The sequence below is a fragment of the Brachyistius frenatus genome, unplaced genomic scaffold, assembly GCF_029030835.1.
Source record: "Brachyistius frenatus isolate BFR_SWC_R1_liver_20210118 unplaced genomic scaffold, ASM2903083v1 Contig_2, whole genome shotgun sequence".
NCBI lineage: Eukaryota > Metazoa > Chordata > Actinopteri > Embiotocidae > Brachyistius > Brachyistius frenatus.
In genome coordinates this window covers 3,154,594-3,176,184 of record NW_027210601.1, presented here as the reverse complement: position 1 = coordinate 3,176,184, position 21,591 = coordinate 3,154,594, and the positions used below count along the sequence as shown (strand labels likewise).

Genomic DNA, 21,591 nt, shown 5'->3' with positions numbered 1-21,591 from the left:
TTGGAGCAATAAAACACTGTTTAAAACTTTAATTTGTCTGTTAGAGGGCCGGACCTTTTCCCAGCTGACACTTTGGAAATTTGAGAGTGAAGGAATCTTCAGTGAAAATACTGCAGGAAAACCAGAGTGGGTGGCAAATGTGGTGCAAGAGGTAAAGCAGTCTTGCTCCATTTTTGAAAAAGGTTTTTAAGTCTTTCTATTCGTTTTTCAAATTCCATCCACAGATTATATCTCACAACTGGTACCTCCCTGTAAGACTGCCAACTACTGTACAAGGGGACTTTTCTATACAGACAATGTACACACAGTCCTTACTGTGGGTTGCCCTGCTCATTTTGTCTCTCATTAAGCAACTGCTGACTCATTTTCCTATCACCACTCCTCCCACACTGGCACCTTAACATGTGCAATTTGGACACAAAGGTCACATTTACTTATCAGCAGAAAGATCTCAAAATTAGTTAGCAGCACCGCTTCTTTAACGAAATTAAAAACAGGACTATAGGCCATAAACCAGCTGGAGAGGATGCCAGTGCACATAACTCTGTCTAGACATCAGAATTAATACAAAGTGACCGTAACATTAAGAATTACCAGCTACGGAGGCACTATGTAAAAAAACTGCAACTGCAAACTGCAAAAGCAAAAATTATGCAAAACAAGTCCTCTTTAATACAATGGGATGTTATTGGTCTCACACATTCCCATTCTACATTCCACTGAGGCCTCACTGACAGGCAGTAAAGAAGACAAGGCTACGCTTTTGCATCATCGCTGCTCAATGCTTGGACAGGCAGCTTTGTGCATTATTAGGCTCTATGGAACAAGATATGGTCTGGATGGTGTAGTGACAGCAGTAATGCATATAGGATTACAGGCCCCAAATCAAGGCTGTAATACACTCCTGCTCAAATGTGGGCGGCTGGACATCATATAATGTGGTGAATGAATGACAGGAGGCAGAGTGTTGGTGGTTGAGGGTTGGAGACAATGAAGCCTTTAATTCAAAGTTCCCTGCATTTAGCAAATGGTTAACTAAGGAGTTACACATGTGGCATTGGTGGAGCGATAAAAGAATTCAAGTGCCAAATTAGTTTACAGCTGGACAGCCTTCAATGGAGTTCTTCATTTTAAAGCCACGACATGACAGGAGATGGCAAGCTCTACTGGCTGAAGCCTCCCTGTTTGCTCGCCAGTTTCCCAATCAGCTGCCAGAACTCGGAGAAAGTCAGCTCCCCGTCATTGTTTTCATCCAGAGAGCCCATGAGCTGGTCAATCGCTCCAGGATCCCTGGCATTCTGCGGACCATCACACAGAAGACACTAAGCATTACAATGTCACTCTGAGCTGCAACAGCAGCTGCTATGAAAGACTGTCCTGCCACCTAATGGCTGAGTGAGGCAATAAATATCACTGACTAACACTTATTTTACGGTTCCTTGATGATTAAAGCCTTCAAAGACACATATTCAGTCTGTGCTTATTTATGTTATGTATGTTGACAGCATTTATAAAACATGTACAAAGTAAATATACATTTTAAAATGTGCACTTAATATGTTTTGCACACAAACATACAGTGTTTGACTAATTTGCCTGACAACAAGAAGCAATTCTACATTATACATAAAAGATTTCAGTTGTCACAAATTTGAACAGCTGATAATTTTAGCATTTATCAAGTAGACGTCTTTAGCTACATTTAATGGCTGTGATTTCTCAGATATATTGTCTTAGCTTGCTTTCCCTCATTTAATGCCATTATAAAGTGAATAGCTTTGTTCTGTTGGCCCGACAAAGTCAGCATGTGTAAGACTTTAACTTGTGTTGAAGATACTGAGTTTAGATTTTAATTTTTAATCATACCCGTCATCTTTTGTTTAAAAATGTTAAAAAAAAATCATACCTCATGGGGTATGTCACATGCAACCCCATTTAGTATGTCGTGCTAAGAGCGTGCAGTACTTAAAAAAAAAAAACTCTAGGAAATGTAAATAAAGTGCGCAGAATTTGGCCTTTTTTTATATGCAAAGTGTAGGCTATGTTGTAGCTTTAAAAACAATGATAATGTCGAGTTTTTCATATTTGCAAACCAGGACAACGTCTGTAAAACTAATTGGTATCAAAAATAGATTTGTTGTAAAGGGAAACACCAGTGGAGTGATATGTAAACGTAATTAAGTCACAGCAGTACAGTGACATGGTGCTAGGCTCCAAAACAGCTCAGTATTGCACAATAAACTACAGTTTCTTTCATGTCTGTGTGTCAGTTGCTCATGCAGTTAAGGCAAAGAGGGTAAAAAACAACTTCAGAGACGTACCTTGACGAGGTTGGGAAGCTGAGAAGTCACCAGGTTTTGGAATTCATCCCTGCTCAGGGTGCTGGAGGATCCGTCTTTCCCAGCGTGCGCCTTGAACTCGGTGACCATGGTGGTGATGGCCGCTTCCATGATGGTTTGTGCTGTAAAGTAAATAAACAGAGAAACAAAAACCTCAGCAAAGCTGAATGCATCTTTTACACAAGAACAAATGTAGAATTGCAAATAAAAGAAAACCTGTTGTCTCACCTGTGTTTGGATGAAGTGTGGCGTGTTGTAGTGGGTACCAAGAACCTTGTCACTTCTCAGCTCTGACCATCACCTCTCTTAAATTTATACGCTTCATCTCTGTTCAGTGATGCACACATCAGCGGAAAACCCTCAACCTGCCCTCTGCTCCCCCATCCAACCGGCTGCCCTCATCTCTGCCTGATTTCCACCAGTCTGAGGGCATACATCAAAAAACTGCACACATACACAGCTACAAACACACACACACACACACACACACACACACACACACACACACACACACACACACACACACACACACACACAGAAAAACTGCCAGTCTGTCCAGCAAAGGGCAAAATTGTACTGATGATAGCACAAATCCCATTTTAGTGTGTTTGCAGAGCGAGGGATTTAGTGATAGCATCAGGCCTTTCTAATCAAGCGACCGAATCATGCATGTCTATGCAGTAATTGGTTTATACAAAACATGACTCAAATAATACAGCGTTGAGGACAAACACGCACTGTCTTATGTGTGCGTCTTTCCAAGTGCAGTAAATTGAGTAAATGAGAGTGGAAATCCACTGAAAGGTTACATTTTATACCATTTTAATGTCATTTTAGCAAAAGTTTAGACAATTTTACTTGCACCAAGAATATCATTTAGATATTTTGCAGTTGCAGATCAATCTGCACTTTAAGGTGCTCCAGATATCAATTTTATTTAAATGAGGTTTAAAAACAAGTCATATTGAAGGCCCTCTCTTTGAGAAAGGAAGATAAAACAGCACAGATGTCTGCTGAAATACTTCTATGCTGACTTGTTTGTAGAATTCAAGAAATGACAAGCTCTCTCTGTTGGTTCATAATGGCCGACTTGATCCTCATCATTTCTGACATTATTGTACATGGGCACATGGCAGGTCTATGGCTGGCTGGTTGTCGTATCAGTATAAACCGAAAGTGAGTGCGTGCCTCTGAACGTGTGAGCTCCCGAGTATCTAATCGGGGCGTAAATATTTTAGCCGGGCATCACTGTTGTCATAATGGATGCCTGTCATGCCAACGCTTCCACTTCCCATCAGAGAGTGAGTCAGGTGTCACACATGGCTGGGTATCATTGTAAATTACTCAGCACTGAAATATCCACATTAAACAGTCCACTCTGATACTTATCACTAGCACAGATCCTCTTTGAGTTTCCCCATAAATATACATTATAATTTAAATACAACAAAAATTTTGACATGAAAAAAGACATTATTTACATACTTAATGGTGAAAAATTTATTGAACTTATTGAACCTAAAAGAGGACATAACTGATGATGGGAAAATTAGAAATAGTCCAGGGATCAACACATCCACATTTGAGCCAGGTCCTACATTATCAGTATGCACAGAGCCCTACTGTTGTCCCACAAAGACAAAAATACTTCTCAAATATTTATAAACTCTCATTTACATGTTTCATTAAATGTATATTTTTATAGTCTGTTTTCTTTCGATCCCTTTGGTCGAGAAACCTTCAGAAAAAAAAGTCATTTTTTTACACAGCAGAGAATGTTTAACAAAACCAGTTCAACACTTAACGTGTAAACTCTCTAACATTCATTCTCTGCCCGATAAACAGCAGTAAAACTGCAAGTAATGTAAACTTGTTTTCTTCTTAATCTTGCAAATGCAAATTAAATCAAAGATCTCTTTTCCAATCCAAGATATTTAGAATAATAAAGGCACATAAGCAGGAGCTGGCAAGCTAAATTTTCAGAAAATCAAAATAATGCAAAACCAGTTTCACATTCACTTTGTACGCCCTGGCACAAAATTCCTCTTCTTGGTAAAAAATAAAGAGCTGCAGTGTCGTGACAAAATAAATTAAAATGAAACACTTCAAAGCTTCTCTAAATCACTGATAAATGAGAACCAACAACCACAAGTTCAACTTCATATCCACATAAAGAGGGGAACATCAAATTTGGCTGTAATCAAAAAAAATGAAAGAAAAAAGAAAAATCAAAAAATCAAATAAATGCTGCAATAGTTTTTGGACTTTGCTTGGTGCTGTTCTCGTTTCATCACTTATCTTATTCAACATATAAAAATAAAATGCAGCACTTTTTTCTTGGTTTTCTTTTTCCAATTCCCCAAAAAATCTATATCTAACTTGCGTGCATATCAATTTATATCTATTTGTGAAGAAAATAAGAACAAAGTGAAAAACAAACAAACACAAACTGGTTTGGTGGCCAATATTATTTTGGTGAATCAACAAATTAACTAAATGAAACTCTTGGGGGGGATAAAAACTGATCACTAACCTCGATACTTTTTTACTGGCATACCCAGTAAAAGTAGATCATGTGTTAGAGGTCCCCATGGCTACATTACAAAAGAATATCAGAGAACTAATGGTCTAAAAAAAAAAAAAAAAAAAAAAAATACTCAAGATGATGTGACAAAAGCTGTTTCTCAAATGTTTGAGCAAAGTGCTAAAGTGGTTTAGCAGTCATCAATTTCACTATGGCGATCACTTTGTCCTATTGCTTTTTCTGAGCAGCGCTGACGTTTCACAAATTAGTTCCTAGGTGTTCCACACATCTGCTGTCAACTGACAGTTGGGAGTTGGAGGATGAAAAAGTCATTCGAAAATGTAGAAATCAAACACTTGGGGCTCTAAAACAGGCCGCTGCGTGCGCACAGGCCCAAAATCTACTGAAGAGCTGCTGACAGAAAACTGGTCGGACCTGATCTGATTCTTATCCCTGAAAGAAAACTGGGATGTCATCCACTGGAGTTGGATGGTTCCACTCGACTTGGTGGAACCGGTGTCTGAAATACGTGTTCGCATTTGTTTTAACCTGCTTGGATCGGTCGTTTTCCCACGCGAGGCAGAAAGTCAAATGACAGAAAAGTATTTGACAGTCAAACTTAATGTAATATAGAAGAGTTGGATTTATCTGTTGCTCAACAAACCTATTTGTAAATACCACTTCCATAAAACCCTGTTTTTTGTGTGAGCTGACTGTTATCGGTTTGAATCTACATTACGAACTGCAACATGCACTATGTGTAGCACTAAATAGCAGAGGAAAAGTCACACAACACATTACCGAAGGACTTCACTTTAGGAGGCATGACCTGACAGAGGTAGGTAACAACAACTAAGTCCAAAATAACAAATACAAGTCTAGCTTATAATTAGAGACTCAGAGGGACACATTTATGGAAGGCACAACCACTTTGTGCCAGAAGCTACTACAATTACAGCTCTGAAGAGGAGAAGGTAGGCAAGAAATGTCCTAGAAAACCACCGCTTGTGCTGTATCTTCGACTTGGATTTTAGTCCTTCCCTCCCTGTCTGTTCTTAAGCCGTAGCAGCAAACTTCCAAAGGGCTTCTCGTTCAAACTCCTCCATCTCCTCCTCCAGGGAGTCGTTGTCTTTCTTCCCGTTGTAATCTAAAACGTCCGCCATGTCTTCCAGCATGTCCGCCACATCCTCTGCAAAGTCGCTAAAAAGAACCCGGTCGTGGATAAAAACGCCGTCCTTGAAGAAGTCTGCGGTCAGCTTCCTGATCTTGTCCTTGTTCTTGGATGAAGACCCTTCGAGCTTGCTCAGGTAGCCCTCCAGCAGCTCCTCGAACTCGGACAGCTCCACTGCATAGAGGCCCTCCTTACTGGCGCAGTCGTCCACTGAGGTGCAGCCCAGCTGGGGGCGGACGTTGCGTTGGAGCTTCTGCTCCTGGTCTTTCCAGAAGTCGTTTTGGTTGTGCTGGTGTGGCTGGCGGGGCGGCTGATGTTGGTGCTGATGATGAAGGTTGTGGGAGTTTTTGCCAGGCCGGCTGTGCCACGGTTTCTCCTTCCTCCTCTCCTCTCTGTCCGTCCGGCGCTCGTCTTTCTTCCTCTCCCACTCGTCCTGGTCTTTCCTCCAGGCTTCTTTGTGAGAGTTTTGCTTCTGAGACTTCCACTCCTTCTCTTTCTTCTCCTCCTTGTCCCTGCACCCTCCTCCCTCTTTGTTGTGCTTCCATTCTTTCTCTCCTCTCCACTCCTTCTTCTCCTCCTCTTTCTTCCAGTGGTCCCGCTCATTGTTTTTGCCTTCGTTTCCTTTCCATTTGGACTCCTGTGGCTTCTTCTTGCCCCACCTCTCTACTTGTTCAGATAGTTTCAACTGGACCTCCTCCAAGCTATCCCGAACTCGTTTTCCGTCACCTCCATCTTTTTCCATCCCCTGCAGTCTTTTCTTGCTCTCCTCCAAAAGAACCTTCTGCCGCTGGAGTTCTTCCTTCAGCTTTCCTCCTTCATTTGTGTCCTTCCTCCTCTCTGGTCCAGCAGCTTTCTGGTCATTTTGACCATGTTTGTCATCAGGCTGAGAGGATGAAGTAGATGTAGCTGGGAGTACTTCCTGATCGGCTGTGGAGGATTTAAGATATCAAAATTAAAATGATTTGGGATTTACTTATAACAGATATCAGTGCTTTGAGAAATGCATTTTTATATCAAAGTACATTTCCAGAAGGGATAATCAAAGTTCAGAAACTGTTCCTGTTGTGTACCAACAGAGCGCAGCAGAGTGATGGGCATGAGGGGAAGCAATAACCTTCATGAGTGAATATTCCAAGTTACGTCAGTTTATCAACATCAGCACCTGAGTTATAACTGTTTTTCTGAGCACTGTTAACGTGCACGTTTGCGATTTCACAATGCACCTGAAATTTAAGCAAGAGCACACATCAAATTTAAAATTCCTCAAACTCAGGAAATCTGCAACAGAGACCCCTTGAAATGCTTCAGAAAGTTGATGGCAATGAAGCAGTGAGCCGGGTGAGGTGCTCCGAGTGGCATTCGTGCTTCAAGGGGAAGAGGATGTCACTATCCAAGACTGAAGAAGGCTTATCAGGTCAGGAGCACAAACAGCTGGGCTTCCTTTGACATTTGCATGCCTGTGAACCGGGAATTCGCCCCACAAGGTCAGACTGTGAACAAAAGAGTTCAATTGTGACGTTCCGAGATGTCTGAAGGAAAATTTGGTAGAAAATGACCTGAACTTTGGCACGATGGCACTTGGGTTCTCCAACGTGACAACGCGGCCAGCTCGCAGCACTCGCAACGACACAATCATCACTTCCCACCATACTCGCCGAACTTGGCTCCGTGCGACTTCTCTCTTTTCTCCCCGTCACTCACAAAGGTTCGAGCTCCCCTCTGCTCCGTGCACATCACTGTGCTGCTCTCCTTTGGTGTGCAACAGATACAGTCTGGGAACATTTTGATCACCCTTCATATCTGCACTATCTTCGTAATAAATATTAACTGAAGGTATGTGTAGTGGAACAGATATCATTCAATATTCTCATATTATACCCGTGAGCTGCCTGACTTCAGTCACCCTGGTCCTCAGAGTCTCCAGCTCTTTCTTCAGATCAGGCAGAGATGACAGCTCCTCCTTCAACTTCGCATTTTCTCGTTCCAGATCTGCTTTACCCGTTTTGTCACCACTTGCTGCCACTTCCTTCAGCGCTGAGTCAAGTTCTTCTGCCTGAGACTAAGAAATAAAGCAGAATAGAGACACAATAAAAACCCGAGTCAAATCTGGTGCTGCACAACTTGGCAACAATTCAAATCTTTACTATTGTATTAAAACACACACATAATGGAAGGTTAAAACGGAAATATTAGCATGAATATGACTCCATACTGACCTGTAATTGAGCCTCTAGCTGAATGATTTGCTGGTTTTCCTGGGTCAGTTTATCCAAGAGCTCTTTCATATCCTGTGGATCACCGCTAAGCCAGTCCTGCATTGAAAATCATTGGCACATGAATAGAACACAAATTTTCTTAAATGTTCAATCTTTTTATGTTTGGCATTTTTCTTGAAAGTTTTAACACACGTGTTGTTTAAATACTGTACAGACGCATACTAGACACTGATAATGAGTGAGAGAAGAAAGAGGCGGCGGAAACAGACCTGGCTTTGTTCTCCATCACTGACTTCAGAGGCGTCAAAGTCACCTGTCAGACAAGAAAACAACACCTTCACACAAGTCTTACGAAACACGCATTTATTGACACACAGCTGCCATGCCGTCTAACAACAGCGCAGGATGTTTTTGTTGTGAGGTGCATTCTTTAAACTCAGGCCACTACCTGTACACAGATGCAGATTATTTCATTTAAGTTGAAAGTATGATATATTTTTGCCTCACCGAACACACTGCCTAGAACAAATAATGCTCCCCACAACAAAACCCCTCTAAACAGCCAGCGAGTCCTTGAAAAGTGATAAGGAGTGTTATTGTATAATTCACAATGCATGTCATTTGCCCTTTTTTCTGCTGCCGCTGCGTGACCTGTCGGGCCAGATAAGTGCTTGGACGAGCTATTGAGCATCAGCCGGTGAGTGCAGAAGCTTACACTGCTGTCTTATCTGTAGCACTGGACCTACCATTATCCAGGTCAGAGAGGAAACCTGTTGACACAGTGCAGCTTAGTCAACAAGATCTAAAAACAGACGTTCAACTATTGCTGACAACTGTGAACAAATGTTCTTATCTAATACATGAATACTGTCATTGTCAAATACGTGTGACAACGGAGCACGCTGATGATATTTAGAAGAAGCTTTTAAAGCTGCCTGATGCAACAGGTGTGAAAAGACGACGTGCGGTGAGCACTAACTTTCTTTCCAAGGTATTTCTAACGTAAACATAAAAGTATTCGGTCATAAATATAATTTTAATTTTTTTTTGTAAGTCTTACTGTTACTGTGCAGCACACAGTGATGGTGGGAATAGTTGCGACTCGGACCATAAAAAGCAGAAGCAAGCTGGCAGGCTTCAAGAGACATGAGAGGAACTCACCTGAGAGAAAGAGGGAACCTAAAAAGAGCAGGATCAGAGCACCCACAACGCATTTGTTCATGGAGAGCCATGGCTTTTCCTCCTTCTTGTCAGCCAGCTTGAACTCGACCTCCTCTTCCTCATCTTCCTCATCTGAGGTTCTTGGTCTTGGTGCCTCAAACGAGGACACATTCCTCCTCCTCAGTCCATCGTCGAAGCTGCTTGTGTCACCTAAATCATAACAGCTGGCGGGCTCTATGAGAGGAAGAAATGGAAAGACAACAGGGAGTCGTTACATTTTTAAATGTACTTTTGACAAATTATGATGTTGTGCCCAAACCTAAACCACATGTATTCAACTGCGGATCTGAGTCACTTCTACAAATCATCTCGACATTTTTGGCGACTAAAATGTCAGATCTGGAGTTATTTCCACATCATAATCATCCACTGGCAGACTTCCTCACACAAAATACCAGAATCGAAGTGAATACATGAACTGCAAAACCCAACAGTGTGTAAACAGCATGCGAAAAATGTCAGACAAAAAGTCAGCGCTGGTTGTGGAAATGGATGACATTTTCTCCCTAAATTACAACAACAGCAATTTCATGCATGGGGGTTTCTTCAATTTCTCAGCGGGGTGTAGTCCTCCCTGTCAAACTGATATATTACTTTCCAGCTGCTAGTATGACACAGATAAGAAACATGTTAACAATTTTTTCTGCAAGAGGACTCATTTTCTTCTTCTATTGACTTAATTACAAAGCACTATAAAGAACCTACTTTCCTTGAGTCTTCAATACCAGCTGGGAAAAGCTGTTAACCGCCTCAAGGCCTCAGACCCCCCCAGAGGCCTCAAAAGCACCATGTTCATTGTGTGGCGGTTTATGGTGATATGATCAATTGTAACTGTGTTTGGGAATACAAATTACGACAGCACAATAATAATGGACATATTAAGGGCCTTAATATTGACAAAATTTCCCAAAGATTTCCATTTCTTTTTTTGGATTATAAAGCAGGTTTTGGTGCATAAGTAATGTGAAAGTGTCAAAACCCTCAGTCCACAGAGAAATGAACACAGCGTGTATTCAGCAACTGTGACATTTGGACGTTTGTGATGTCACAAACTCTCACTCATGTCTGCACGGCCCCTGTTTTCGGTTATCTGAAAGAAAAAACTGAGCGGTCACTCTGTCACAGTGCTAGCAAACTACAAGACTGAAGAAGACCTGAGGTTGGCTTCGAGCAGAGCAAGATGTCAACAACTAGTGGCCAAATTGCCATCAATGAAGGTATATATAAAAAAATGTCTCAGGGCAGCAAACAGAAAGTAGAGATCTTTTGTCTCGTTAAATTGTTACATAAATAAATTGTGTAAGACTCAGAGATTGTATCATATCGTCTATTAGAGCAGGATCTTACAACCTCTTTGATTTGTAACCCCTTAAATAAGCAACCTCTCCTGTAGGATAATCCCATACCTTCTTCGTCCTCTCTCTCGTCTGGTGTCACTGTCTCAGGTGGCTGTGCAGGCTCCCATTCAACAGCAGCCTCCTCCTCTGCCTCAGCTGAACCAACAGTCTCTGGTGCAGGACCTTCATCGGGAAGATGTTCTGTCACCAGGCTCTCTGGGAGTGGGCTTGATGGCTCAGTAATGTCTGGAACAAAACTGCTTTTAGCTCCATCGTGAGATGGAGGATCAGTGGTGGTGAGGGTCTCTGTGGGGATGTTAACCTCAGGCTCAGCACTAAAGACGTGACTCTCCTCAGCAGGACTTGCAGGGATCGGCTCGGTATCTGCAGGTCTGTCCAGCACAGCTTCTGTAGATGCGAGGATTTCGGTCATGGAAGGAAGGGAGCAGGACTCTTCGGGCTCAACTGGGAGGATTTCAACAGCTTGGATATCAAGTGAAGCGCCCAAATCCATGTTGGTGACAAACGGCATTGCACCAAGGTGCTCATTGTCACCGGGGGAGCTTGTTACGATATCGTGGATAACTGGAGGCTGACTCTCCGGGTCGAGGTCTGGAGGATCGAGAGGGTTGGGTGGAAGAGGGCTCATCTGGACCGGACTAGAAGAGATGGGTCCCTCACTGGACTCTGGGGAGGTCTCTTGACACACCTAGTGATAAGAGCAATAAGGATAAAAAGTTATCTGTGAACACATTTACACTCTCATGTAATTTTTTTTTTTACAATTATCATTGCAATCAAGGTGTATTTTTGTGATAAAGTACAATGATTTTAAGTTCTTTGCCATCTACTTTCCTTGAGACAGTATTAGTTCTCTTTTGTTTAATGACTTTGTTGCTCAGAATGACTTGTGACAATTTCAAGAGAACAGATCTCAACTTCTCAATATATATTGAGCAAAGCCCAAAGCAGTTGCGGTTTTAAATTAGTTGCTTTACTGAAAGCGTAACTTTTAATGTTGAGTTTTCTATCTTCCGTGTCTTACTACAAATCACGACACATTTTTTCCTGTATGCTTCTTAAACATGGAAGCAACATTCTAACTCTAAATGAACATGCTCTTATGAACCTGTACATCTGGAGATTTTGAGTTGGAATTTTTCGGATATATGTTATAGTTACTGATATAGTAATTTCAGTGTGGTATTAGTACTTTTACTCGAGTAAAGTACGAACAATAATTCTCCTATAATGCGACAATTATAATTCTCCTAGAATAATTTTCATCACTGTGAAGTTGATATTATAGATTGTAAGTGGTATGTGTTAAATAATAATTCATAAGAGGACTTTTGTCGACTTAATAATGATGTTAATTGTGCACCAACCTGATGGCCTTCTTCAGACAGGACAGTCTCTACAGGAATATCACCTGTTTTGAACTCAGCGGCAGCTCCTGAAATAACATTTACATAATGTTAACACTAAAACATGGCATGCTGACAAGCAATTTTTGGTTTTTATTTAGATTAGATTAGACTCTTTTAATCCCACAGTGGGGAAATGTTGTCGTCACAGCAGCATGTACACAGCAAGAACACATTTACAAATACGTATGAAATAAACAAAATAAGATAGATTAAAACAATTTAAAAAAAAAACACACAAAGAGACTATATACACACAAAAAAAACCAAATAAAATAAAATAAAATAAAGATAAATGTAAATATATACAGCTTGGACGATGAATGGAAAGTGACAGGTGCTGTGGAATGAAATGACCAGTGCAACATTATTTTCTTGTGGTGTTGAAAAGAACCGTAACCCCTGGAGAGACATGTTGCCCTGTCGATACCTGCGAGCTCCTCGGAGAGGCTGGGGACGTCGCCCAGGCTCTCAGTGCCGTCGTCCACGGGCCCGACATTCTCAATGGCAGCTTCCTGTGGAGTAAGAAGATCCAATGAGATCAGGCTTCTTACATGCATTTACATTAACACCTAGAGAGCTCTCATTGGTAACACTGACCTTGACATTTACAGTACACCCACGCAGACGAATGCCTGAGCTGGAGATTATACAGTATAATCATCCATTACTGTAAGTGAGTCACAGGGTTTTGTTTTCATTTGTGGCATGCCATTTAGTGGGATTAATTAATGATAAAGTCATAACTAAGTCAAATTTCTCCTATTATAATTTCTGAAATACTTGATATTCAAATTACAGTTTGAATTTAACTTAACAGCCATTATTGTTAGATTTGAATGTTTTACATGTTGACAGATAATTATCCATTCCTGATATAATGATATTTACTCCAAAGCCATGTTTAGTCTTACCCTCACCAACAAATTGAGCTGGGCAAAATATTAGAAACACCTATCAGAATAACACAACCTGCAGCGTAACATAATTGTGGTTTGTGCAAATATTTGTCTTTCTGTTTAGGCTATGCTGTCAACTTCTTGTCGATTTACTGAAGAGTTTCTGGCTAAAAAGTCAGCGCAAGTTATCACAAATGAGAAGGTCAATGTACAAAAAAAAAAAAAAATGGCAACGAGCGTTCTTCCTTGTTAACTTTTGAGAATAAAGCAACCAAACTAATTGAGTATAATTAGTTAAAATAATAGCCAAATTAGTTTTATATAATATATGACGTTTTTTGGAACATTTAAAAAAAAGACAAAGATACACAATAAAAATAAAAATAAAAACAAACATCACTCAAAACCCTAAGAATTATACACAAGGTGGAAATGTGGTAAATATCCATCACAATCACAAATGCCAGTCTTAACACTGACAGACCAGACATACAAAACACAAAGAATAACAGAAAATTGATTCAAAAACGATATGCAAGCCAGCGCCTGCTGAAATGTATATCGTCTAAGAGATGTTTCTTATCCAAACAGGACATTTGATCTGACTGCTCTGCAAACATTCCCCCACGGCTTTATCATTTTAGGAGGTTTGAGGTTGCACATTCAGACTGGACATATCTGACATGAACCTGCAGGATAACGACCCCGTCTCCAAATGATGTCCAGACACACAGGTGGATCTCCAGGCGGAGTGTCCTCCGGTCTTACCTCGGGGGAGAGGAGGGTCCAGCTGTTGGTTGAGGAGCCAGAGCTGCCTGTGCTGTTGCTGTTGTCAGACATCGCCCTCGTCAGGCTCAACTCGGTACAGCACGGAGGCAGATTCAGCTTTACGATACCCTGCACATGACAGAAACGTCATACCTTCATTGAACATGCCTAACGTGCTCTGTAGGGGATTGTCTTGATGTAATAATCTTGAGTGCCTCTCGATTGTTTGTATGCACCGTTCATGAAAGTACACACAAAATGCAGTGTGCCATGCAGTATTTGGAAGGTAATTATGTAAACTGAAATACAACAGGACACAATTATGCAATAACCGTACAGTGTAGGACCTAATACATGGCGCACACGGTATATATATACCAGCTTGGCGTTGATTCAAGTTATGTAACGGTATGGTGGCATCCATAATACACCGCTGCGCAGTTAAACAAAGGGTCCGTTCAGAAAAAAAAAAAAAAACAGGAATCTCCCGATTGTATTCATCACTGCTGCTATCTCATTCAGATCCATCCATCCAGTGAACCTGTGCAGCTCCTATATGACCAAACATGGTCAAACCGCAGCCACGAGCACTTCATTGATCCAAAAACCAGCAAACAAAAGGTCGATACTCACTTGTCGACAACGCTACGCTCCCTACGGCTCTGTTTTGCACAGGCAAGAGGCAAGATTATTTTTTTTAGGAGCTGTGGTTGTTGTAGCAACCGATTTCAAGTCTCACTCATGATGGTAAACAAAGGATGGTAGGTTGAACGTTCCCACTCTTCCGCGTTCTCATTCAGGCCCAGCTGTTAAGCAGGCGCTTCAAACACAGGCTCGGCTCCGTCAAATAAAACCCAGACGAGACGTTTTGTTTTACCCCCACCTGCTTACACTTCAGCCGCTCGTTGTTTGCCGCCGTCAAAACGCTTTTCGTTAGTTAACGACGCTCTTCTCTCCCGGTGAACTTGGGAACTTTGGGAATTCCAAGCTGCGTCACGTCAACCAAGTCGCCTCTCGTCCAATGGGATTTCAGGAAAGGCCAAGGAGCACCCGCCCATGAACCAAAGCCGGACCAATCAGATGGAAGTGTCGTGTAAGGAAAGCGTCGTACGTCCCAGCAAGATTGACGTCCACAGGTGAAAAAGTGGCAGGTGATGGGACACAAGCTCCCCTCCTCAGTTTATGATAATACAACTTCATGCGTGAACCTAACTCTCAAGATGCGTGTGTGCAGACACACACACACACACACACACCTATATATACAAGAGGGAGAGCCTACGAGGACCAGCCGCTCACTGACACGTCTGCAGAGCTATATTTGACTGTTACCGGGGTGGACATGCTCCTGTTGCTCCAGAGTGGACATTTATTTCATCATCTGACGCCGTCTCCTCTATTATTAGTCTGTTAACTGTTTTGTCCGTGATAGGCCTATTTTACTTTTACACCGGCTGCATATATGAAATAACACCCCACACCAAACAATATTCAGATGCTTTATAAGTGAAAATAAAGCACTCCTTAAAAAAAAAGTAAAGGCCTTGTCAGAGTTACATAGATCATATATCACTCATTGTGGCTGCTGCTGGATGAAGAACAGCACATTTTAATCAACCGTGTAGAGAGGTTTAAGCTATAATAATGCATTCCAATTAATAAAATGATTATGTGCTATGTATTCTTAATCTGCAGACTTTTTTTTAATTTTTTATAACTCTCACATATGTGCAGAGGTGTAAAAATAAAGGTGGATTAGCAAAATAAATTGTAATAAAATTTAAAAAAAATAAAATAAAGACGACCAAATTGTAGTCATTTCCAACTTGTCTTAAATACAGGAAGCCTTTCTCCACTATGTGATTACAACAGGCCAGCTGCCTTGAGACAGCTGACTTACAATATTTTAGGTGGAATCTTTTCTTTATTTCATGATATATTTTCTTTGATTTCTCAGCAGATATGTGTTGCTCTTCTAGTATATTGTAGTATAGCTTCCTATGCCACGAAATGTTTGTCTTGTGTTGTATTTTAAAAGCTTGTTTTATTATCTGTTGAGTCAAATCGTTATCTTAAAAGTAACTAAAGCTCTCAAATAAATGCAGCCTGGGTGAGCAGAAACTACCTCGAAATGTTGTACTCAAACAAATGTACCTACTTTCACATTAGGAGTATCATCAAAAACAATTATTTAGTTAGTAATTAGTACAAAAATGCTGCAAAACGTCGTAAAGCCGTCTGTTTACAGTGGATGTGAATACTCTGGAGCTCATACTGGAGCATTACGTCACTTATCTGTCTCTTCGTTGCATAAAAATACCGTTAAATCCGCAACGGATTTAAAATATACAAATAACAGCATCACACGAATCAATCTGCGTCGCTGGTTATGTAATTACATTTAAAGTCTGTCACTGAATTGCATCGCAGGCGTGACTTGAGGATGAATCATCTTTCCGCGGTGCTGGACCAATGAGGAAGCCGGACGGCGTTTACGTCACCTTCCTGCGACAGACGGAACTGACCAATGGCAGGAGGGCTCTTCCGCTGGAGCAGCCAATGGGATGAGGCGAGGTCTATTTGAACGGTGAAAAGCGGGCTTGTAGACATTCGAGAGGGAAACAAAGAGCGAGCGGACATCGAGCCACTTTTGGACGCGAGCAACTTGGATTAGTTTGACGTTTCACATCAGGATACCTTGTCAGTTGTATAAGGTAACTTTATAACTTCGGTGCTCGTGTCGCATAACAGCAGGGATGTCAATTTCGGCGTTTACATTTACACAACTTGTCGAAATTAACGACAGTTCTCGGCTAACGTGAACGACGTTAGCTTAGCAACACTAGTTTAGCAATACAAACTCAAACTTCCTGTTTGTCCAATATTTCGTGAATTTGCCTGGTTTTAATTTTGAATGTTAACTAATGTTTAAAATCTCTCCCTCAAGCTTCCGACATGTCTCACAAACAGATCTACTACTCTGATAAATATGATGATGACAAATACGAGTACAGGTGGGTGTAATTCATGTACGACATGCACTTTAACTTTGGCAGTGTATCAGCTTTATTAAACAACAAATGTGGATACCTCCTGACCGCATCCTCTCTTTAACCCCTACAGGCATGTAATGCTACCCAAAGACATTGCAAAGCGTGTACCCAAGACCCATTTGATGTCAGAGACCGAGTGGAGGAACCTCGGGGTGCAGCAAAGCCAGGGATGGGTGCATTACATGATCCACCAGCCAGGTATCTAGATCTCAGCTCGGGTTTAATGTTTTTCAACAACTAATCTGGAAAAATACTAGTAGTAAACAAAGAGTCTTGTCCCGAATATTGTTTGTTGTTTGAGCACGTCTTGTGTTGCATAAAGAACTTGTGACTCACTGGAGACCGTCAGAATAAAAAACGAGAGATCTGATGAGTACATGAGCATTAAATTTGAAAACAACCTGTCGCTGTAGATGTTTGCCTTACTTTCACTTTATGTATCACCAGGCTGGTCCCACAATAAATAAGCACCAGACAATGGTTATGATCAAATGTGGAAAATGTGATTCTAATCTTGACAACAATGTTAACACAACCTTTTATAAACTACTGGAAAATTCTGATTTTATTGTATTAGATATTTGATTTGCCTGTAGGCCCTCTAAACTAACTCTATATCACCAACGGTGGTTGAGCAGGCACACGCACCTTTTCGAGCACGACATGGACCACGACTATCAATTGGATTCACTATGGTTTATCAGTTATTTACATTTATTGACTGATTGACTTCCTCTGTGTTGTCTAACCAACAGTTCAAAACTCAAGTTTACGAAACGCTCAATGATATAAGAGCAGCAAACCCTTCCTGCTTTTTCCCCCACATTGTCTAATCAAATAGTTCTTAATAAATCACTTAACCTTATAATTATAAAAAAAAAGTACTTGCTCTCTTTGGAGCAAGTGACTGGTTAATTGTTTCATATCTAGAACACTGTATTTGCCTGTAACTTAACTTGGCAACTGCAATGATTTAGTTAATTGACATGGAAAGCCCTTTTTTTTTTAAATTTTTTTTTTTTAAATCATACACCCGTTGGCCCTCTTTTGTGTTATGAAGATAAAAGATAAAAACTGCCTTTACAATTACAGAGGGTGTCTAATTTTACATGGCTTAATGTATGACCTTTCAAGTGGTGCTGCTGATGATTGGCCAATGCTGCAATAGATTTGGTGGCATATGGGGAATAGGTGTCAAACCCAGTCACACCCTCCATTTAAAAAAAAAAAAAATGATAGCATGGGAGCCACAGGAGTCAAGTTTCCCCATAAGAGTCAAAACATGACGATTGTTTTAGTATGATTATTTCCACTTAATATTCTGTCCTTTTCTTCTTTCGCCTTCCAGAGCCGCACATCTTGCTCTTCCGGCGTCCTCTGCCCAGCCCAAAAGCATAAGGGAGATTCTCTGGGTCCTTGGAAGATCAGTCGTACCTACGTGCCACAGATCCACTCATCACAACATGCAGGTTACAGAGCTCTTTGTGTGGTAGGTGACTTGTGATTCGGGCTGATTCCCTTGGACCTTGAGAAGGACTATCACACTTATGAACAGTGGTTGTGGAATGTGTTGAAGAAGAAGAAAAAAAGCTCACCCTTCACTTGGGGAAAAGACTTCTGCATGTGTTAACAGGGACACACCATCTGCCACAAACATTCAAATCATCTTAAACTGTCCTCCTGACTTAACCCGTCTGTCCGACCTTGCTGAAACTGCTTGGATATTCCAGCTTTTTAGAGTGATTGATATAAGATGTTGGGCGTGAAACTTGATCAAATATAGGATTTTATTCTAACAAAGTACATTCTGGGTCAAGCTCGGGTCAGAACACAACCCGGACAGAATAGTTGGATCCTAAATTATGTTAGACTCTGAAACATCGATCTGCGGTTTTAAGTGACATGTTGCTGCTTGGTTTAAATGACACTGTAAATTGGCATTTAACAATTTATTTTTTCTTTTTCTTTTTCTTTCATGTGCATAAAAATCCGCATCCGAGTCAAAGAAAGTGGTTTTGATCCTGTTCTAATATGAGCATATTATATTAGTTTTGGCCTGCTTTAAGACAAAATCTCTCTGATGGGTCTGATTGTACCAGTGAGCTGCTCAGTATTTATGTGTTGCCCTTTCTGAAATAAATGTAAACTTATTGTGGACTTGTGTTTTGGCAGTACACAGAGCCACTTTACATTGACATGGAAATCGAAGTAAAAAAAAAAAAAAATAGGTGGTAGACACTTTTGGAATAAACCCGGACCATTGTATCAGAAGTTGGAGGACCAAATGTTTTGGTATTGAATGAGTTAAGGAACTTTGTTTTCAATGTCATGTTTCTTCTGAATACTTTCACCCACTCGAACATGTTTGTTTACAGCCTGTCCTTCTTTTCTATCACATATTGAGCTGCTCTGTCTTCACCGAGGCAAAACGTTGCCTTGAATGCGTTTTTGGTGCCTTTTTGTGAAATATTCATTTGACAGAATTAGTTTTTATGATTACTTGTGTAGTTATGAAGATTTTCTGCCTTTAAAAATTATTAAAGAAAAAAAATCAGTATTGGCAAAGTCCTGATGCATCTTCATGGAACCACTGAAATTGTATTGACTGACATCCCTGTAGTTTTATTTTGAGATGGGCTTTGGTAATTTTCATATTTCCCTTGGAATACTATATTAATACAGATTAAGCGGGGAGTTGGTGATACCCTTTTTTTTGGTATTGAAACTAGAGCTTACATTTCTTTTGTTGATTAACCCAAGCATTGATTGACAGAAAATTATTTGATTGTTTTGAGTCATTTTATGTCATGAAAATGCTAAAATTCTCTGCTGCCAGCTTCTTAAATGTGAATATTTTCTGGCTCTTTTAGTTCTCCGTTATAATAAACTGAATATCTTTTAGTTGTGAATTACAGGTCAGAACAAAGTATGTCATTTTATCTGCACTTTGGACTGTGGTAAAGAACTTCTGACATTTTAAAGAGTTGATTGATTGAGAAAATTACCAAAATTAATCAATGGAAATGTTATTTACTGCCCTAAATCTAAACAATCGGTGCTTTCAAATCTGACATAAAATAACTGGAAAACTACATCAGTCTTATTTAAAAACACCCAGTCCACAAAACACCACAAAATATCTCCATGAAGGAAATGTTGCCCACACTTTAAATCAGCCCCTCTCGGTTTTATCTTCTTCCCAACCGCCTGTTTTCAAGTGAGTAGATCACACTAACACAAGTGACCCGCACAGGATGATGCAGGACACAAAGTTAATACCATATAATCATGATAATGTCGTGGAGCTGCTGTGCAAGTTGAATGAATCATACTGTCACACATGCCATGAGATGCCTTTAAAAAATAATTTTATTCTCTTCGTATGTGTATACGTTTTAATTTAATTTTGTTTCTTTTTAATCTGTGAAAGGGGCTCGCTCATCTTGGAAATTCAACCAGGCGTGATTCCTATGCTTTCAAATGTTTTAAACTTGCTTCAAACACGCTGGCTTTACAAATGCAGTGTTTGGCGTTACAGTTCGTACTTCATGTTTCTGTGTGTATTCCCCTCTTTCTTTCTTTCTTTCTGGCTAGACCAACCATTGATGATGCCATAAAATAAATCTACTGTAAAGTCTAGTTTTGGTTTATAACGTACAGTTCTTTTTTTTTTGGACTCGATGTACTTTCCAGCCTGACCTGAGAAATGAACAGCGGCTCGTTCGCACCGCTACGACTCACCATGTGTGACACGAATTAGTGTGAAGCAAAACTGCTGTAGATTTGCCACGTGTGCAATAATAATCGGGTGGCGGGGTACATCGCCTTACCTGTCGCAGTTTAATGTGACGAGCCCTGCTCGATAAAGGTGTGAGCCGACAAAATGGACTGCCGGACAGCCGACCTAACAAAGGTGTGATATTATGGTGCTCAGTCGGTGTTCATCCAGTGCCACCGTGATGCGGCATCTGTTTGTCTGGCATTGTGACTAGACTCTTGTTTGTCTTATTAGTTGCATGTAATCAGCCTCCAGTTTCTCCCCTTCCATGTGTAATGTGGGTCTCGTCTAGCGGGAGCTGTCTCTGTCAGCGTAATGGACAAAATGTTTTGCTGAGCGGGCATGTCGTTATGATGGTGTACGTGCCTAAAGGGAGAGGCAGGCGCAGCATCTGTCACACATTTAGCAGTTATACCCGTGTGTGTAAAAGGTGAGTGGATTATTGCTGCACAGGGGTTTTAACAAATAGGCAATAACAAAGTTTAAATGAGGCTGGATAATTTGGAGGAAATATTATGCTGGCTATCCGAGTTAACTTTAGATGCAGCAATTGCTTAGTGAGAGCGCAAGGCCTCCACTGAGAGATGTGCATTACTATCATTATAGATGCACATGGTAAACGATAACAAATTACACCTTGTACAACATGAATATAAAGTTTACTGATGCATTAATATTTCATGAAAGGCAATCAATCTGGTGATTTCTTTTTAATTTGGTTTGTAAATTATTCGATTTTTAGAGCCCAGATACATTTTCAATTAAATATAGTTGAATAAATACTGTCATTAAAGACCGAGAGTCATAAAATATTTACATTTAGGAAGTTGGAGTCAATGAATTGAAATATTTACCCTT

At 40.6% G+C, this 21,591-nt stretch overlaps 3 protein-coding genes across 6 annotated transcripts; 1 reads left to right on the top strand and 2 right to left on the bottom strand.

The window, feature by feature from the left end:
• Positions 1–965: 965 nt before the first annotated feature.
• s100a11 (S100 calcium binding protein A11) lies at positions 966–2,663 on the bottom strand. The gene is made up of 3 exons (XM_069700067.1): positions 2,568–2,663; positions 2,322–2,461; positions 966–1,298 (listed from the first exon to the last, which is right to left on the bottom strand). Exons 2-3 carry the CDS (start codon positions 2,448–2,450, stop codon positions 1,164–1,166), a joined length of 264 nt encoding a protein of 87 aa, XP_069556168.1. The 5' UTR covers positions 2,451–2,461; positions 2,568–2,663; the 3' UTR covers positions 966–1,163.
• A 1,161-nt stretch (positions 2,664–3,824) lies between these two features.
• pbxip1a (pre-B-cell leukemia homeobox interacting protein 1a) lies at positions 3,825–14,946 on the bottom strand. Of its 4 annotated transcripts, none has more exons than XM_069693456.1 (10): positions 14,786–14,946; positions 13,903–14,031; positions 12,666–12,750; positions 12,197–12,264; positions 10,878–11,517; positions 9,412–9,645; positions 8,520–8,563; positions 8,251–8,346; positions 7,913–8,093; positions 3,825–6,961 (listed from the first exon to the last, which is right to left on the bottom strand). In XM_069693456.1, the coding sequence occupies exons 2-10, from the start codon at positions 13,972–13,974 to the stop codon at positions 5,919–5,921; spliced, it is 2,463 nt and encodes an 820-aa protein (XP_069549557.1). In that variant the 5' UTR covers positions 13,975–14,031; positions 14,786–14,946; the 3' UTR covers positions 3,825–5,918. The 4 variants fall into 4 exon arrangements, with proteins under 4 accessions (XP_069549557.1, XP_069549582.1, XP_069549566.1 ...); XM_069693481.1 differs by having other exon boundaries at positions 14,794–14,946; XM_069693465.1 differs by lacking the exon at positions 14,786–14,946 and adding an exon at positions 14,536–14,753.
• Positions 14,947–16,524: 1,578 nt separating this feature from the next.
• cks1b (CDC28 protein kinase regulatory subunit 1B) lies at positions 16,525–20,594 on the top strand. The gene is made up of 4 exons (XM_069693441.1): positions 16,525–16,616; positions 16,850–16,916; positions 17,026–17,153; positions 18,304–20,594. Exons 2-4 carry the CDS (start codon positions 16,858–16,860, stop codon positions 18,351–18,353), a joined length of 237 nt encoding a protein of 78 aa, XP_069549542.1. The 5' UTR covers positions 16,525–16,616; positions 16,850–16,857; the 3' UTR covers positions 18,354–20,594.
• Positions 20,595–21,591: the final 997 nt, after the last annotated feature.

Coding starts and splice junctions, on each gene's coding strand:
- s100a11 (XM_069700067.1), bottom strand. CDS start 2,450: ATGGAAGCGGCCATCACCACCATGGTCACCGAGTTCAAGGCGCACGCT. Junction 1,299..2,321: donor AGCTTCCCAACCTCGTCAAG/GTACGTCTCTGA, acceptor GATGGTCCGCAG/AATGCCAGGGATCCTGGAGC.
- pbxip1a (XM_069693456.1), bottom strand. CDS start 13,974: ATGTCTGACAACAGCAACAGCACAGGCAGCTCTGGCTCCTCAACCAAC. Junction 11,518..12,196: donor TGTCTGAAGAAGGCCATCAG/GTTGGTGCACAA, acceptor TCTTATCACTAG/GTGTGTCAAGAGACCTCCCC. Junction 8,094..8,250: donor AGCTAGAGGCTCAATTACAG/GTCAGTATGGAG, acceptor TTTATTTCTTAG/TCTCAGGCAGAAGAACTTGA.
- cks1b (XM_069693441.1), top strand. CDS start 16,858: ATGTCTCACAAACAGATCTACTACTCTGATAAATATGATGATGACAAA. Junction 16,917..17,025: donor GATGACAAATACGAGTACAG/GTGGGTGTAATT, acceptor TAACCCCTACAG/GCATGTAATGCTACCCAAAG. Junction 17,154..18,303: donor TTACATGATCCACCAGCCAG/GTATCTAGATCT, acceptor TTCGCCTTCCAG/AGCCGCACATCTTGCTCTTC.